At 34.7% G+C, this 15,091-nt stretch overlaps 3 protein-coding genes across 6 annotated transcripts in view; 2 read left to right on the top strand and 1 right to left on the bottom strand.

Moving 5' to 3' along the window:
* LOC138179191 (CCR4-NOT transcription complex subunit 6-like) overlaps positions 1-14,609 on the top strand; it is an 828,627-nt gene extending 814,018 nt beyond the window's left edge. The window contains exon 8 of one of the 2 annotated variants that reach the window (XM_069111736.1): positions 13,864-14,609. In XM_069111736.1, the coding sequence (XP_068967837.1) occupies positions 13,864-13,867 (4 nt within the window). In that variant the 3' untranslated portion in view covers positions 13,868-14,609. The remainder of the gene's footprint in view (positions 1-13,863) is intronic. The other variant, XM_069111735.1, reaches the window with a different exon arrangement.
* The window catches only part of twin (CCR4-NOT transcription complex subunit 6-like twin), a 196,169-nt gene that overhangs the window by 41,874 nt on the left and 139,204 nt on the right, over positions 1-15,091 (top strand). Inside the window, exon 1 of one of the 3 annotated variants that reach the window (XM_069111722.1) lies at positions 13,864-13,920. The exons of 1 other annotated variant lie outside the window; for it this stretch is intronic. The gene's annotated coding sequence lies outside the window, so the exon portion shown is untranslated. Of the gene's footprint in view, positions 1-13,863; positions 13,921-15,091 lie in introns of those variants that run through there. One more of the 3 variants, XM_069111720.1, reaches the window with a different exon arrangement.
* The window catches only part of LOC138179192 (small ribosomal subunit protein uS3m-like), a 270,513-nt gene that overhangs the window by 139,609 nt on the left and 115,813 nt on the right, over positions 1-15,091 (bottom strand). The gene's annotated exons all lie outside the window — the stretch shown is intronic.

The raw sequence follows: 15,091 nt of genomic DNA, 5'->3' as shown, positions 1-15,091 counted from the left end.
CTTCGAATAATTGCATCGTTACTTGTTATCACGATATATCGCTTTCTAGAAATGTTAGAAAATATTTCTGTCAATTATCTTTGACGCATGATATAAATATTAACTTTTATCTACAAAGTAGCGTTCATTTTTTTTTTTCATTTTTTTCGCTCTGTTTACTTCATACTTCAACTGCACTTTTTTTTTTAAACTTTCGCATCATATTGCCGATAAAAGATTGTGCTTTTATAATTCCTTGGAATGTATAAAACGATGTCCAGTAAATATTCTTGATGCCTGAGTGACACAAAAATTGGCCATTTTCTACCATCCTCCTTTAAATAAAATTTTCCAAATATTTCGCACCATTGTTACGATTCATTTCGTAGCATATTCGATTCGGAAACAGTGATGAATAATGGAAACTCGAAGTGGGATTTAAATGTTTCTTTTTTTTTTTTCTTTTTTATCTCATTGGACAATCTCTTTTGTATCGGAAAAAATTCAATCGAGCGCTTGTCGCTTTTCCTTCGTTTCATTTGAGTTTAATTTGAATTCAGATATTGCGTTTCTGTAATTTTCATTACGTTCCATTCGTTGTCTCCTTTCGGCTCTCCATTATACCGCAATCTAGAAACAGACATTGGAGATATCACCGAGCAATATGAATTGATTTGCATATTCCAACCCCCAAGACAATCGAATCCAATTATACTGCTTCGCTGGTCATGATCGCGGACTTATCCCCGGTGTTAAATCACCTAAATCCTGCTTTCACGGTTATCACGATCAGATTAGATCCCCGCGAAATTCATATGACATCTATAATATATTCGTTCGTTTTATCCAAAGAATTTTATAAAGCACGAACACCTGCGGTATATAAACGACGCGCATAATTTCGATTTTTAAACTCGAATTTTAATGGTACGTAGATCATATACACTCATTAAGAAGCGTGAAACAAATAATCAATTTCTTTGTCAAATATTATTTATTTATGTGGGATAGTGTGACATCAGGGAAGGACGTGGCGCGAGGGGTACTTGTTTATTAGCGTTGTCAAGATATGTTGACGTTGTCAAAGAGTGTTGTGAGCGTCACCAAGGTATGTTTGGGAAAAAAATGAGCATGGAAAACATTGTAACGAGAGTTGAGAGAGTCAGAGTTGAATTTATCGTTCTCGTGTGAAGATCGTTGTGTTGTTGTGTCGTAGAAGTAGTGAATAACGAATACGTGAAACAGGGTATTATATTCGTGTAAGTGCAAACGATATTATATTAATCATACTGTTACCTACAAACTAATAATATAACATTCCTACATTTATTTATTATTGTTTAGTCCGTGCTTTTCGGCTTTGGACGAGCTTTCGGTTTTACATCCCTTTTACCTATTTCGCTTCTGATATATCTACCTCCCCTCTTATCCATTTTATTATATTGCGCTCCCTTAATTATTCTGTCTCTAAAAACTAAAAACTACTAACTGATGTCTGAGAAATAATTTTATTAGCTGCAATTGTAGTCCTTTTTATCTTTTATCGATACAGTACGGGAATTACATACTTCTAATTTATAAAGTAGAAAATCCTTAAATAAGGAACAAGCGATATTTGATTCTGTGTTGTGAAAAAGGTAGTAATTGTAAAAGTTTCAGATGCTCAACATAATAATCAAAATATTTGTTAGTTTATATTATTTATACTTCTGCTGTTCTCACTGCCTTGAATTAAAATTGTGATAATACCTCCAATTGAAAATATTTATATATCGATCCGAAATGGCATTATTTTATACATATTTTATACAACGTAATCCGCATATACAGTCATCAATGAGGTTTGATCGCATATGTGTATGTATCACATATGTATAATGAAGTTTGAGTTACCAGCACATTTGTGTACCTAAGTTTTATTTACTATTATTCTTATTGTCCTTGTAATCCTTATATCCGTATGTATACATATAGCAATTACTGAATAATTGAAATTAATATTTATATTTTTGTGTAAACAAGCCGCATTTAACGAAAACGTCGTACCTTTTATGACATACATTTTACTATTATTTATTATTATTGCTTAGTCCGTGCATTTCGGCTTTGGACGAGCTTTCGGTTTTACATCCCTTTTACCTATTTCGCTTCTGATATATGTCAAAAGATTTTACGTAGAATAAATTTGAAATTTCGAAGCCTACAATGTATACGTGATATATACATATTATACATAGAGGTTTTTCATGGTATGTGTCGAAATATTTTCTTGCACCAGCGTAACATATATCCTTTTTTCAATTTATCGTTTTACCGTAACAGAGAATAATTTGTGTTCCAAGTTGCCCGCTATACGAACTAACGTCACTGTGTCAGCAAGCAGACATTGCTTAAAAAGTTAATAGAAACACACGTAGTAAAAAAGCCTATTAAGACGCGTTGTACGATACATTAATCATTTTACAGTTTCTCGATGAAGATTACGAGAAAGAAAACGAGCTACATTAATTTCGATGGTATCCATAATACGTGTACTTTCAAATAATCATCAAACTGTTTCATAAAGAAACTGATTAATCGCTCTACATTTCCTAATGTATGAAATTTACAATCACCAGATTACGTAATAGCGTCTGAAACTTGTTCTATTTTGCTGCACTATGATTGTTAGCAAACATCTGGCAAGCTGTAGTCCGAGTTTAAGATGAAATTAACAGAGATTGGATGTCATATTGGAATATTATGATTTCCGTGAACTACAATTCTGTTAATCGGAGATAGCAACAAGTGGTGCATCAACACAAGTTACACGTGTGCCATGAAGACATAAAGCTTTACTACTAACCGCGATACAACACGAGCAGTGATAAATTGCTTGTAAGACGAGCATTGGGTAATATTGGAAACACGCTATATTTCTTCCAGACGCTTCTACGACATAATGACACGAAGAAATTTATTGTTCTCTTTAGTAAAGATACTCACAGTGACTACAAAAGGCATTTATACACCATTGTGTCTATTGTAGCATTTATATAGCAATTAATAGACTTCAAATACATCTGAGGTGGATATTAAACGTGTTGCTTTGTTTAATAAAGATACGAGTGATAAAATTGTAATAGTCAATCATATTAAAATCATTTTAACACGTTGGTCGTCCAGCGTGATTCAGCTAAGTTTCCTATGGGGCCCAAATCCGACCGCCGTAGAACGCAGAACGTAAATAGAGCGACAAGCTGGAATGCATTGTTTATCGTCTTCGATTCATTGTAAAGAAAAGATTATTTAGTTCTGAAATGGTGAAAGCGATAAGCTTTCCAGCTAGAGTATTCCGAGGGATCTCATGGCAGATATCTCGGATCTTTCATTTAGTCGAGAAGCAAACTTGTGACGTACATCGGTGATTTTTTCATCCTCAAAATGTTCAGTAAACAGCGTGAAAATAGATTTGAAAGCGAGGAGAGTAGCGATGACGGAGTCTACGACTATTGTTCGAAGTGCCCAAAATCAGCCCAAATGTGTTTGGAACGTTTTAACAAATACCATGCGATATAGCATAATGTAATATATTATCCTGAATATAAATTAATAAAACCTATGGTATAATGTGTTTCTGATATTTTTATGTTGTATATTCTATATATAATATCCTATATTCAATTAACTCGAACAAGAAGAGCGTCACCCATACTTTGGTGACGGGGGCCCCACGGAAGTATACCCGTCACATAGATATGTGTGACGTGGCGACGAACGTGTTAAGTACAAGTACAGAGATAGTGTATGTCGTTCGTTATCGTCGCTCGCTCAATGCTACTGTTCAACTCTACGCTCGCTATTCGACTGTATGACTCGCTATAAAGATTCGCTATATTGATCGTCCTAGAGAACACGTTCGTCTATTTGTATCGACTAGTGGTATTACAAGAAGTTCAAATGTAACTCCGCTTGACGATTACAAATAACGGCGTGAGTTTTGTCCGGAGTTCGTTTACCTTTAAACCTAGCGAATCAAAACAATGTCGACACTCCAAGGCATAACAATCTGAGTCTCTTCCTATTCCAGTCTTCTATAAGTTGACTTATGGGCCGATACACATCTTTTGTTTCATTTAATAGTACTTTTATATAACTATATTGTAGTATCGTGGACGAGGGGCCTGGGGGGTGTCGTGCGGATTGTAAACAAGCGGTTGCTGAGGTGTGAATTATAAATAAGTGGTTGCTGAGCATGTGCGTGGTGAGGCTAAGACAAAAGACAAGGGGTTGCTAGGGGACAATAAACGAATTAACAACAGTATGGGTTGAGAAGTCAAAGAGTGCGGATTGCGTTGTTAAGAGTGAGTTGAATTTGCGTTGACGAGAATTGTTAATTAATTATCTAGTTGTTTTAATTGTTATATGTTTGTTGCCGTTAGTTCATGTTAAATAACCATTGTTTTCTGTTTAATTAACATCTGTTTAATCCATTTATCATTAATAAGCTAATCATAATAGTTTACGATAATACAGTATTATATAATATTATTTTATTGTATTATTATATTATATAATATAATATTTTCTATTAAGTTTAACGTTATAAAATAACAAGCGAGAGTAAGATAAAAATGAACACAAGGATTGTCGTTAAAATATAGCAATGTTGATAATTGTGTCTTCTAGGCGTACACGATCTGTTAGTATAATATTATAAAAAGTATGTATGATATACAGGGTGGTTGGTAACTGGTGGTACAAGCGGAAAGGGGGTGATTCTACGCGAAAAAAGAAGTCGAAACTATAGAATAAAAATTTTTTTTTTTTTAATTTTTCCATCGAGACAACGATCTACAGTGAGATCCGTTATAACGAGACATGATAAAGTGCACGCGTACCGAGCGAAAATTCAAAGCCAATTTTCTCGAAAACAAAGCCTCAAACGAAAAATTTTTATTGTATATTTTCGACTTCTTTTTTCGCGTAGAATCACCCCCTTTCCGCTTGTACCACCAGTTACCAACCACCCTGTATATCAATGGTTTTGTGCAAGAAGTACCAATATCAGTATTTATTTATTGAAGATATCTTAAAAAATTCACGTTCAAATAATTTCTGCTGTTTGAAATTGCTCTTCTAATGTAAAAAGAGAAAATCGAAGCTTATACTATTTGTGTTTTGAATATTTTTTAAGTATTTTTTGCGGAAGGTTTATTTTATGAAAAATGTTTACATTTCTGTATACAAATGCCATTACAGTCTCTTCTAGATAGAATTTGAAATTGTCGCTTTTTATATATAATATAATATACAGTTGTTTATATATTGAACAGCGGGATTAACTCATTTTTGGAAAAATGTGTCATACTGCACTTCTTGCACCAAGCAACGGACGGATATAAAAAAATTAATTGTATAATTCTACGTGATTGCAGAACATATACTAAACATTCTACGTATAACCGCAAACACGTAGATATTATACAAATCTGTTGCAAAGAAGCTTATCACATTGCTATTTCGCGGGTGTACTGCTGCACGGTTTATTGCGCAATCATAAAATTTATTAACGAATGAATCCGTATAGCGAAATAATTCAGTGGATTTACATTCGCGGTTTTGGTCGCCTGGTTTCGCTCGAATTTACGTTTTTGTAAAAATAAACAGCGGTGATTGAAACGTTAAATCGGGAAAAATCCGTTGCGTCGATTGCGCTGAAAGAACTGCAGAATCGCTTGGCCGTAAATCAATGAGAAATTCAGGCGACTGCATTATTCCGTACAGTTCAATTTTATGTAGCGCGCGCGCGCGTCAATGTGCATTGCAGAGTTGCCGAAGTTTGTTAGTGATTTATGGCTTTGAAACGCATTGCCGGGAGATACGCCCAATCAAAAAAAGTATTCGTAAATTGCGCTAAAAGTTATTTAATATTCAACAGTTTCGGAAATATAGAAAACATATAGATAATATATTTACGTTATTTTATTTCGAGATACAACGGCGGACAAACGAACGTTTAACAGAGAAGCGGTTCGAAAAGATACATTAATTTTGCAAAATAGGATCATACTTGACAAAAGCAACGAACGAATGTAATATAAGTCCCAAAATAGGTTATTGTGACCAATATCATAGAAAATATTTGATACGAAAGTTACTCGCAGGCTACCAATTTCAAACTTTCCTTCGTCCATCGCTGTGCGATGTTTATTAATCAAATCGGTACAAGAACAACGCAGAAGATACATTGGATCAGAAATGTATCTGTTGATTGTGCTAGAAATTATGTAATGTTGAATAATTTCAAGAAATCAAAAGTTCAATCAAAAAATTATTCAATGGATAGTTACAAGAATATACCAAATATATAATATGTTTATTTTATTTTGTTTAATACAACATTTATTATTAGTACAAAGAACAATGAGATACATACTTTGGTCCATTCAGAATTGGACTGGAGAAAATGAATAGCATGAATAAGAGTGAGATTAATTTACCTATATTCAACTAATGATCAAACTGTCCTCTTTTCGCTTTAATAACCCCTTGCATTGCTCTTTCTTTTTTGTAATGTAGGCGCTTGATTAACTGTTATTTTACTGGAACAATGTTTCAGATTTCTTTCCTTTCATCCTTCATACCATCTACTCGTTGTTTCTGCTGCTATGAATACTTCTGGAATCGTTACATTAAATTGTAGCGTATGTATGTATATGTATTGTATTCCTCCGCCTGATGATATGATAAAAATATGACGAATTTATGTTATAACCCATTACTATATCGAATACTATTTATGGGAATATCATCCAAATTGTCATTGCTTTCGCTACAGTTAAATTTCCCTTTAATTCTTTCAATAATTTCTTCGTCACTTACATGTATAACGAAGAATTGAGGCTGGTAACTTGATCGAGAAATATACAAAGAGTATACTATACTTAAAGTAGATTTAGGATATTTGTCTTGCTCGATATTATTCGACTGTTTGGATAAACGAGATCCTACCGTACCAAATTCAGAAACTAACAAGCACTCTCGCGATTTCTGCCTCGATTTCACCCCAAGCATCGCACCAAATCTTTACGAATGACACAGAAAATAAACATTTTCACCGAGCCACTTCGCTTTCAATTCTGAGGAAACGTGTCCAGCAGACAACAAGTATCCCGATTGATGCAGATAAGCTAGTGATCAATAGTCTCCTCGAAATCGTCGAATTCAACAGCAGAAAGATAACAGCTACTCTGACGAATCTAGAAACAGGTCGCATATTGGACGTACGTAGCAAAAGCGCACAGTAGACGGTTCGGTAATGGTACTGGGCGGCGTGTCGAGATTGCCGATGCTATCAGGTGTATCTTCGCTGATGAAGGTTGTAACCTCGGCTGGACTCCATTTATTAAAGCATGTCTGCTCGGGGCATCGCAGGTTGCCAACAAGCTACGGCAAGAATCAACAGGCATGCAACGAATCCCGACCAAGTTGCGACGGATGGACCTGCACGCGGCTGGCTGCCACTTTACCAACAGCCAGTTGGTCAGAGCTGGCCGGCCGGCTGTCGCGGACCTCGGCTTACTCTCTCGCGGAGATTGCAATCAGTCATATTAGTCGGACACACCTCGAATATGTGCGGCCATCTGGCACGTAACTATCCATAGTGCGCAGGGTTGCGGCAGAAATAACGGTCGCTTGACGTAATCACCAGTATGCTCTTAGGATAGCGCACCACCGAGTGCGAGCCGAGCGACGCCAGTTCTTTGGATGCTGGCTGCCTCTAATCCCCTTCTCCCAGTTGTCTCTCTATGTGTTTCGCCTTGCTCGATCGCGCCTTCTTCCGCTGCCTCCCTTCATCCACTTCGAGATACACGATATCACGGAAAATCATTTTCGAGAACGTACCTCGCACGAGATATATCATCGTGACCCCGCTGCCGGCTGCCAGCCGATCGACCACACCTTTCTCAGACGTGCTGGCATTCATTCCACTGAATATACGATTTTTCCTCGACGAATCGCAGATCACTCGTTAGATGACACTTGCAACCTGCAACGCCAAGATTCCTCGCGTTTTCTTCTTTCAGAAACGTTATTCCTGGCGGAAGCTAGGAACCTCGCAGTCCGCGATGCGATAGGCTAATGTAATTGGACGGTGAAGGAAAACGTCGGCCTCGTGACTCGCTATCAGCAAAGTGTAGTGCAAGCTTGTTGCAATACTTTGGAAACACTTTGGTAAAAAGTGGTATTGTCGGCCGATGTGGACATCGTATACGCACGAGGAGCTTAGTTAAGCAGCAACCATCGTTTAGTTGCAACGAAACTCTTGCTCCACTTGGATGAAAGCATGCGTTGTGTTACTTGATTGATTTTGCTGATACGATGTTAGGCAGAATATATCTACGTAAATTATATTTGTACGTATAAAGTCTATATAGTATTATTGCGATATTTAAGTATCCGTTGTACTTACATCTGGCGATACCAACAAGGAATCTTTTGATATAGAAGGAACACGTTTCGTATTAAGTTAGAGTTTGTTACTGTCCATTAAAATAATGAGACGTGGTGCAAAAGAGTTTGTAATCTGCGAGCAAAAGCGAGAAGAAGAAGATTGTATTTCAGACGAAGAGAAATTCACAAAATACTGCAGACGGCATCGTAATTCGAGTTGTAGGAATCGAAGGATTAATGCTAGAAGATTGTGTTTTATTATTTATAAGCAAACAGGCATTAGCTTATGTTTCTCTCTTTAACTCCTTGACATATAAACGAAACAGGACCATTTGACATCGCTAAACATGAAATTATGTACAATCCTTCGCGTCTCAGAGACGTGAACGTCTAAAATGACATACGAGAGAAATGACGTCTTCCAGACGTCATTGTGTGCTAAGGGGTTAAATTACAATCAAATTGCTTTTAACTAATCTTCCGTTTAATGCTTCGAATACACGAATACGATAAATGTAGATGATGTATGAGCCGTTTAGGAGCCACATTAATCAACTCTATAAATTGGAAAGCAGAAAAAGGTGATGACGTTGCAAGCATTAATTTTTTAATTTCTCTTAGAATTTCCTGTTATTTGTCATCTTCCTATTATAAATGAACTCACGGAAGTAACTAATTTCTTTCTCGAAAATTCAACATTCATCACGTACTCGTGCAATGAAATTGAAAAACGGATACAAAGTGATCGGTTTGTCTTCCGGCAGACTCGTACGTCGATGTTTAGTTTTTCCGAATTCTACATTGGAAACGACCTTATCGAAGACAGCAAGAGTTGGGAAACGAAAATTTACGAATGTCGGAATTCAAATTGATAATATAGCGAAAGACATATGTACGTACTGCGACTCGAGTATGTACGATACAAGAAGCTAACTTTTGCAAGGTGAGGCTGCCAACCGACATTCGACGTGTCCTATAATTGTTAGATATCTGGCTGTCACGTTATACGAGAAAGTTGCTTCCTCATAGACGGAGATACGATATCGGAGAAAATCATTTTCGAGACCGTACTCGAGATAAATCGTGACTCGACTATTGCCTGGCCACGCCTTTCTTAGACGTGCTGGCATTCATTCAGTCTTGAAACAACTTGCAGAAGTTCATAAGGTCGTTGGGTGATACATGCGTCCAAGCATGCACCCGTGTCACGAGCAAATGCATTACGTAACACTTGGTCTGTCTGAAAGTTACATGAAATTAGCAATAAGTAATCGGATCTTCCCGTTTTCCAATTTATCAACAATTTTTTATGTCTTCCGCTGGGTCGTATTAATCTTATATCGATCGTACGTCTTCCGGATTGTAGATTCGTGTAAAGTCTGCTGTTGCTTCTATGTATGAAAGGAGAAAATATTAAATACGATCCTTGCAAGGAAATAGTGGTTTGGGGCAGTCTACTTGGAGAAGTAGATAAATGCGATAAATCATTCTAATTTTCTGACATAATATTTTCTAGGTTATTATTATCAGCCTAGCGTAATCGTTATTAGCGTCGCTGTTATTCGAAATCTACGTCTAACATTATCTTCTTTTCGTTAAATTCATCTCATTGACGTGCAACGATATAAAGAAATCATGCGCTGCAAAGTATTTGAATTTCGATTCGAATTGAATTTTTAACGCTGCATGATACGTTGTATGTTGCATCGTGTAAGTGCAGGTACATATGTGCATTTATTTATCTAGCTTGTATTAACTTCTGTGTACAATTTAATTTGCCTAATAGAAGGTTTATTTATTTCAATCGACCCAAATAATATTTGTAACTTATACATATAAGCATTAATTTGTATATCGTATTCAAATTGTTCATTTGTATAAATTCTTTCTTGCCAATCTTAAAATAAGCTTCTCTATTGTACTGTAATTTTTGAAATATTATTTGGAACATTGTATTATCCAAAATGATACGTTTGTAAGAAAGAATTGAGCTGGAGAGGAATAACGATTCGTGTTAATATTAAGTGCTACAGTACACGTTAACATATATAACTTAGTCGATCGAAATAAATAGCATAATTCTAGCAGTAACGGCAATGATTAAACTCACCAGGATTTTCTATCTACTACCACTTGTATCATTATTACGTGCTTACACGGGATACCTTGTTGCGTACAGCCTTTCTCAACACCTGTTTGTTATCGAATGCGGATCTCGTACTAGAGATTCTATATCGCGGAATAATGCTTTCATAGTCGAACGTGAAATATATTATATCGCAAAGCGGCTGAACCAATACGTAACTGCTATTTACAGTCGGTCACGGAGGTCTACATACATCTATAGAGTTTGGTTCATCTGACTTATCAAAGAAATTAATAATACACTTTGTCACAAAATTATTTATATTAGGTTGTCCGAAAAGTTTCTTTCGTTTCATAAGATGGTAATAGATGAACAGCAATTTCTGTTTTACATTATTTTATTGAATCTATTTCGTTATATTTCTATTATTATGTTCGCGCATAATTCAGTAAATATTGTGCGCCTATTATTTCCTTATAAAACGAAAGAAAGTTTTCGGACAGCCTAATACTTATATACATATCTACACAATTATTATTCGTATATTTCTAAAAGAAATTTAAGAAATTAGATATGAAATTACGAAATTATGAAATATGACGGTATGAAATTACATAAAAAATTACAAAACCTTTAACTTTTTTAATATTACGAACATAGCAGCCAACGTTATTACTGTAATTAAGAAAAATTCGTGGGATAAGTCGTAGATTTATACCTGCTATAGTTGAAAGAACTTCATATGATAATTGTTTCAATTGAATTAAAACTAAAATTTAATTTATGGACAGTTGGTTAAATATTAACGTTAGGATGTCATTGTAAATTGTACAATTTATTATTATTTTTCTAAATTCATTGAATGCCTGAATAAGAAGAATTGAATTTTTAATTATACTAATTATACATTAATATATATAACTAATTAATATGAATTTCCATTTATACTAATAATTATGCTTCTAATTTAATTTTAATTAATTTTAATTTTAATTTTATAGATAACACCAATTAATTGATTCATCATTTTTCTATTATATTTATTTAATTTATTTGTTATAATGTTATATTATATTAAATTCTTGATTAATATTTTAATCATAATTGAAATCATAAAACATATATTAATACCTAAAAATTAAACAATGAAATTGATCGTGATAAGCTTATTTGAAACGTTTGATCCTTCGAGTTAATCCATTTCAATTCCGCAAAATTGGTTTTTATTATTGTTCCGATATTGTACAATTACCGAATGAAATGTAAATTACACGAATTGCGTTCGTACACCTCCATATATAAATTTGTATAGTTGAATTAACAAATCCATATGAATGAAACGAAGAATGAAACGAATACTTTTATAAATATATGTATATGAAAATTTACATCACACTTTTATACGTTTCGCTTCAATTTAAAATCATTTTGACGACCGTTTAACAAAGCGTACTGCATTTAGTAACATAGAGTTTCTTGTAGACAATTTTAGTATTTATGTGTATTTGTTTTAAACATGTCAGTACCATATTCTCCGTATTTGGATCGATATGAAATTGTGCATTTAAAAAATTTGCGATAAAACCTGTTCGTATTCAAATAAAGCAAAGTTGTATCAAAGTAGCTAGTACTTTCCATGAATTGAGAAAAATCTGCGACAAAAGTAGGTTAGTTATTAAACGACGCTGTTCTCGTAATAGACTTAATTATCTCATGAAATTCTTTTCATTATCCCATTCTCTAATCCTTTTTACGCGTTTAAAGCGCATTGTCCAGTATCTCATTCGATTATCATATAAAAGGCTTTCATCTCTGCCAAAAATATCGTTTAATAATGCTTACTACCTTCAAGTGGAATCGTCTAATTTTAAGTCTGCTTGACATTACACGTTAATTTATTTCAAGCAGCTTGTCCTACACTGTCGTTTAAAATCATATTACAAATTTCTTTTATCTCTTTTATAAATGTTCCCAATACTTATACTGTACAAAACATATATATTGATACGATTTGCTTTCTGTTATTCTTGCTATCTTACCTCGCCCACCTTCTCGATTATCATTTTCCTTCATTTTGTATTTAATTTGAATGGTTTCCTAAATAAGGATAAGATCAATACATTTTACCAATCATTTTATTATCGTTTCGTCGTTCTCGCTTAATAATACAGATACGAGCAGAAGGACGTTTCGTGATTCGCAACTTTCAGTTAGGACACGGATATCTGATGGATTTTCAATCCTTTCCGAAAACGAAACCTCGAAGGAAAAAATGCTATTCTTTTTGTCTACTTATTTTCAACTTTTTCCGAAAACGAAACCTCGAAGGAAAAAATGCTATTCTGTTTGTCGACTTATCTTTCCACGTAAAATTATCGACCGGTTGAATCACGATTTTTTGGCTCACCCTGTATAGCTACAATTTCATTGCAAAGCCGTGTTAAAATTTCCGACTGCAACAAACATAATATGAAAAGAATATTTCGAAATTAGAGATTGTCCCTGAATAAATATTCCTAATTAGCGTTAAAATTAAATACATATATTACATAGAAATAGAATTTCACCGTAGAACCATGTTAAAATTTCTGTCTGCAAACATATATCTAAATACGAGAAACATGTTTCGAAATTAGAGATGGTTTAAAACTGCAGATAGTCCATTGAGTTCAACTTTAATTCACCGTGACCGGACAAGCACAGGACTTTGTAATTTAATTGGTACAATTGCAGGCATAAGCGATTCGTTTACACATTGCTGCTCATTTGCTGGTGCTGTTATGGGAATTAACCGATTCCAATAAATCGTGCAGGATAGCGAGCTCCGATATAATTAACGTTACACGCAGTGCACTGTGTGCAACTGACCTCGGTAAATACATATAACAGAATTGTGTTACATAGAAACCACTTGACGATCTTTCCAACCGCGTATATCATTCCAAAAGAATATGGATATTCAGATTCTACTGAAATAAATTAAATTACATTAAATTAAATTAAATTAAAGTAAATTACATTAAATTGATTAATTGAAATTAAATTAACGAATCAGATTTTAAATATCATTCACTGGTAGTAAAAATGCAGCCAGAAATTTAATATCGATACGCTTGACACCTGGTACCTCCGATCATTTGCAGCTCAACAATGCGTTTCATATAGTAACAATAATTTATCATACCGTTACAAGTATTTCATTATAAAATACATATTACGTACTAATTAAGTATATTAATTAAGCGTAGCAAAATTAAGTAACTCAACTTGCGCTGTTACGAATCCATAAGAACACATAAGAATCCCCAAAAAAATACAAGATTATAGCAGATCTGACTCACGATTATGCTTTTATGTTTCAGGTGAGTTTACCTGAAGAAGTTCACGAACCGCGTATCGTTCAGTCGCTCTCACCGCAGGTAAGTGTGCCGTTTCTCTCATAAACTGTCCACTTCTTCTTCTTCGTTTTTCGACACGAGACAGTGGACTGTGCGCGAAGAAAAATCAAATAGGAGCCATGTAAATTGCCAAGGACCGATTGCGCAGTGGAACCTTCCAGGCAATTCGAAGTGGTTTATTGTTATCCGACGCAGTATACATATGTATGCCGAACGTTCATTCGCGTAACAAATGACGTTGCGTCGTTGCCTCGCCGGATGTCACTCGGTATCAGCTGAACGAATCGTTCACCGGCCGTACACACTGAGATTCCACGTGGTGAATTCGTTACGAATTCGTAAAAATGTACATACACTTCCTGACATTGACGACAAGCACGACAAGAGCGCGGGTCGAGTCCCAAAGGCGTGGATGCTACATGCCTCTCGATAAATCTCGACGCACAATAGCGGCCAACCTCGCAACACCTACATGATATGACTTACATACAAGATCTCTAGAGGGATTGAATTCGAAGAAGAGAGACGAGTTCTGATCTCGTGTAACGATCGACTCCATGTTGACGCTATGGAAATTCATCTCCCACGCTGTTATGAAAATTTCAATAACCTTACGAATTTTTATTTATTATTATTTATTTATTTTATTTACTGTCGATCATCTTTTTATCGTCATCAGCGGTTAACAAAATACGTAAGAAAAATGCATAAAAGAAGCAGAGTGTAGAGGAAATTCATCTCCCACGCTGTTATAAAAATTTTAGTAACCTTACGAATTTTTATTTATTATTTATTTCATTTACGGTCGACCATCTTGTTATCATCATCAGCGGTTAACAAAATATGTAAGAAAATGCATAAAAGAAGCAAAGTGTGGAGAAAATTCATCTCCCACGCTGTTATGAAAATTTCAATAACCTTACGAATTTTTATTTATTATTGTTTATTTATTTCATTTACGGTCGACTATCTTTTTATCGCCATCAGTAGTTAACAAAATATGTAAGAAAATGCATAAAAGAAGCAAAGTGTGGAGAAAATTCATCTCCCACGCTGTTATGAAAATTTCAATAACCTAACGAATTTTTATTTATTATTATTTATTTATTTTATTTACTGTCGACCATCTTTTTATCGTCATCAGCGGTTAACAAAATGCGTAAGAAAAATGCATAAAAGAAGCAGAGTGTAG

Source organism: Bombus flavifrons, chromosome 4 (assembly GCF_040668555.2).
Source record: "Bombus flavifrons isolate JBK064 chromosome 4, iyBomFlav1_principal, whole genome shotgun sequence".
NCBI lineage: Eukaryota > Metazoa > Arthropoda > Insecta > Hymenoptera > Apidae > Bombus > Bombus flavifrons.
The sequence above is the reverse complement of the archived record's forward strand: the minus strand, read 5'-3'. Positions and strand labels throughout refer to the sequence as shown.